At 38.5% G+C, this 4,574-nt stretch overlaps 1 protein-coding gene across 1 annotated transcript; it reads right to left on the bottom strand.

Annotated features, from left to right (window-relative positions):
- Positions 1-256: 256 nt before the first annotated feature.
- Positions 257-4,055, bottom strand: LOC115235591 (helix-loop-helix protein delilah-like). Its single transcript, XM_029807486.1, has 3 exons — positions 2,982-4,055; positions 916-1,673; positions 257-650 (listed from the first exon to the last, which is right to left on the bottom strand). The coding sequence occupies exons 2-3, from the start codon at positions 1,557-1,559 to the stop codon at positions 257-259; spliced, it is 1,038 nt and encodes a 345-aa protein (XP_029663346.1). The 5' UTR covers positions 1,560-1,673; positions 2,982-4,055.
- Between the last annotated feature and the right edge of the window lie 519 nt (positions 4,056-4,574).

Here is a 4,574-nt window from a genome sequence, read left to right as displayed (position 1 = left end):
AGCGATCTTTATTCCCCGTTAAATAATTATTCATCTATTTACTAGTACGTGACGACAAAAATAAAGAAGCAAATAGCATTTTACAAAATATATTCTGTTAATTAACATGATTTTTTATTTAACGAAATAAGAAACTATACGTATATCGTAGAAATAATTATTAAATTATTTAAATTCATGTAATTTATCCATGAGTCGACAGGCTTGTCATCTCCAGACTTGAATACAGATAAACTCGTCGGGAACTCACCTATGGTTACACGTGCGTCAGCCGTTGCGTGTGCTGTTGATGAACAAGTCTACCCTGTTCCTGTTCCCACCAGCTGACGACGTCCATGAATTCCCCCGTCTCGGTGATCTCTTGCTTGTAGTAAAGGGCCCCGGCGAAGGTCTCCGGACTGGTCGCGTATACAGTCGTCGCACCCTCCTCGCTATCCCCGGCGCCGCTGTACGGTGAAAGAATCTGTGGCTCGAGATTCTCCTCGTTCTGTGCATAATATTCCGACGGCGGCGAGGCCACAGAATTTGGCGATAGCCTGGAGAAATTCTGTCCACCGGTTACGTTTCGTGGCTCCAAATTTTCCTCATCGCCTGCTGAAGATGCGTAATAGTCACGTGGGGATGAGATGGTAGGTCGATTAGGTGATAATCTGTCGGGAGAAAACAGTTATAATATGACTAAAAAAATCGCTCCTTAGTTTTTGCATTCAAATATGTGTGTATCAATTATATACATACAATAGCGATAATTGGAAAGAGATCATAAAAGTAAAAATCTTATATCTTATCGATAATTCTTTCTATATATAAATATAAAATAAAATACAAGCTTTAAATGTGCATTTTCTTTTATTTTTAGAATATATCGTGTTGTCTCTTTTCAATTATTGCTACAATTCAATATCCAGAATTTACCTGGACAACGTAATTTTCGATTTGACATTACTTCCGTCCTCTTCTTCATCCAGTTGTTCCGCTTCGTCGTCTTCCGCGGCTAACATGTCGTCCTCGAGAATGAGTCTCTCGCCGGAGCCGTTATGACTCGAAGAGATAACGCTACTAGTTGGAGAAGGTGCACACTGTGCACCGGTAGAGATCTTGGAATCGTATTCGACGCCGTCAGCTTCAGCCAGGAGCCTCTGAAGGCCTCTGATGTATTCGACGGCCATCCTAAGAGTCTCCACCTTGGATAACTTCTTACCCCTGTCTCCGTAACCTGCGGCAATATGGCTCGGAATGTGTTGTCTCAACGTGGCAAATCCGTTGTTTACTTGTTTCACGCGATTTCTCTCCCTGGCATTTCTTCGAGCAACGGCAACAGGCGGCGGTTGACCGTTCTTGCCGTGCTTCTTCAATCTGGAAGGGTCGTAGGGGGGTAACACGGTCGCGGAACTCGCTGCGTTACCGCCGCTGTTGTTTTTCGGAACAATCAGCGTCGATTGATTACCGATAATATTGTTCTCGTTATCTTGCAGCGTCCGCAGCAACATCAATTGCTCCTGATCGTTGCCATTTATTTGTACTCTATTGCAGAACACTGTTACCCCCATAGTCGCCATTATGTTTGTTTCAGCGAATGCTTTTTAATGACACAATTCGTTTATTTCCGGTTTACAGGATCACTCTTGAAACGTGTAAACTACCATCGAAACGCCACGCAATTTTGCTCCAACCTGAAAAAAATAATTTTTTTTCGTAAGATTTTTTATATTTTGAGCAGTTCGTAAGCAATTAATACTATCGGAAATACTATTAGAAATCTTTATAATTAAATTGATTAAGTCATAAATAAATATAACAAAGCCAAATAATTTTATTGTAATAAAAGTGCGGATATAATTCATAAATTAACATATCTTACATCTAGTTTAGAATATTTTGTTAAATAGATTTTGCAAATAATATCGTGTTTCGTATATTATTGTGCCGTTTCCACAATAACGTTGATTAAATGAGTTGCGTTAAGACAGCGGAGTTGACCGGTCGATAAACGACACTAATGCTTGTCGAGGACGAACCTAATTGTCGGACTTATAAATAAAACGTACTCTCTTGACGGAGACAAAGGCGATCATCGAAGCAAACCGTTGGAAAACGGCTTGATTGGGTATTAATTCGAATCTGGGTCAAATCTGTCGCTCGCAAAAAGCAATTATAAATCTTTCTTGTAAAGACTTAATTATCATTTTCAAACTGTGGTTAATAATGTTCTTCATTATTTGTTTAGAATTAATAATATATATATTTAGTAGTATATAATTTATATATACTTCACATAAAGAGATTTTTATATATTTTTTTGTTTTTCTAAGAATGACGATTAGCTATTTCTTAGATAAATTGTTAGATTCAAGATAGAAATGTGTAAATATATTTTGCTACAGGTTTTTGCACAAATGCCTCTCTAACACGTCCATAGCTTCTTTCTTTATTAACCTACGAAGCTGATGACTCGAACCGAGATCTAATTGTCTCGCTGCCGGTCGCCATGGCTTAAGTAAAGCATGAGGTCACCGTCTATTCTTCTCCGCGACGGTCGTCGACTCCTCGGAAACTATTATACAAATCTTTCAAAACAAATCTATCTTTTTTACGCAAATTATCAGCTTTACTTTTAATAAAAGGAGACCGCTTTTTCTATCTAATAATATCAAGAAGCGAATCCGATTCCGTGCACGTTTGCTCCCGATTAATTTCGCCGGATTGAAGAATAATAATAATTTTTTAGATATGACTTAAAACGGCAGATTCTGTCGTTATACTTAATTATAAAACTGCCACGTCTTAATTATAAAAATCTAATTTATTTCTATCTGGAAAAAATCTATTTATATAATGCATATTACTCTGCCGTAATATATTTTCTATTTACAAATAAGAAAATAATATTATATTTTTATACTTTTAAAATATTTTTTTTTTATGTTTTTAAATATTTTTATATTTTTAACGTATATTTTTTTCCACAATTCAATACTCACCAAAGATTAAACTGTGACTCTCGATGAAACTAGTATGATGTTTGCCATAAAGGTGAAATTCTCCAACAATACACACATTTAACGTTATGTCTTTTATATATACAATAATAACATTATTAAAAAACGAGAGAAATCTCACTAGAGATTAAAGGCACTTAGGTTTTAATAATTTATCCGTATTTATCATTTATTCATAATTATGTTTTTTATCGATATTTTATTGCTATCGATTGATGCACTTTTGTTCCTCATTAAAACGTTGATCTACGTACTGCATGTTGCATATATGATCAAATCATAATTGAAGTTTTGATTTCAAACTCGATTTCACTAACAACAATCACCAAATCGTTTATGTTGAACACACGGTGGACTTTCAATCAATTAGTGATTAAATATTGATCCAGTGCCCTTTTTAGACGAATGATAACCGCAATTGACGCGGCTTTAATATCGATGCAAGGTTGTCAGAATCAATATGTCTTATGTATTAAATTGTCAATGATACGCACAAGACACAATTAACGTTTGCTATATTTTCTCTACAAGAAAACGTTTCAAATATTCAATATTTGCAAACGAAATAAAGAAGATTCCATCGAAACTTTGCGACGCACTCAATTCGACTGAAGACTTTTCACTCTTCACTTTCCTTCACTTGCAACCAACAACGATTCAAATGAATCATGTAATTTACACAACCACTGGACAATTCCGCGTTGATTTCCAAAACGGAAATACATTCGAGAATATGTTGGCGAGAATACAAAGGCTTCCGGAGACTCGCGTTCACTGTCGCTGGAAGGAAGAGATTCTCATGATCACGTATGATCAGCACCTCTGTTTGATAATCATACTTCCGTCCTATGCACTACATGGCGTCCGCGTCGAGAATGAGCGCGGACATCGATAGATGGGTTAGCATCTTGCCGCACCGCGCCGAGTTGGAGAGATCGCGGGGTTGGAGTAAGAAGGGAGAAGGGCGCCTGTACACGAGAGGGAGCGAAACCGTGGGCCATAGAATCCACGAAAGGGAAGAGAAGAGAAGAGAATAGAGAAGAGAGAAGGAAAGAGAAAGAGAAAGAGTGAAAGATGGTGGGGATTTTCAGCACGCGCCGCAGCCCCTCGTTTCTTCTCCCCCGGAACTGAAAAAGGGGGACCGTACGCGCCATATGCCGGGGGAGAGAGAGCGCGCGTGTGCCGGTTGTGTACGGCTACGTGTGTGGGTCTCTAGGGCCCAGCAATAAATGCGTGGCGCACATTGATGCGTGCGTGCGTGCGTACCTTGCACGCAATTACCGCTTCTCGTACCGGTGGCGTCCGCCGCCGCGGAAGACTCTACGAAAGACAAAGTGATCCCGGTAATCTAATGCGTAATTGAACGGCGGTCGATACACGATTAAAGAGGGCTATGTTATTATGTACTTTGGCCCTTATTGCCGTACGCGCGTCGATACGCATGCTCGGAAATAATATTACTAAATACAGTCATATTTATATTGTTGATCTGCTTAGCGTCTGTTCCCATCCGGCATATTCTACCAAAATATTGTATTCCATTACTCTCTCTTTATAATCGGCAAGTATTAAACT

The sequence above is a fragment of the Formica exsecta genome, unplaced genomic scaffold, assembly GCF_003651465.1.
Source record: "Formica exsecta isolate Colony F162 unplaced genomic scaffold, ASM365146v1 scaffold228, whole genome shotgun sequence".
NCBI classification, from domain to species: domain Eukaryota; kingdom Metazoa; phylum Arthropoda; class Insecta; order Hymenoptera; family Formicidae; genus Formica; species Formica exsecta.
Note: the sequence above shows the minus strand (reverse complement) of the source record. Positions and strands in the feature narration are given on the sequence as shown.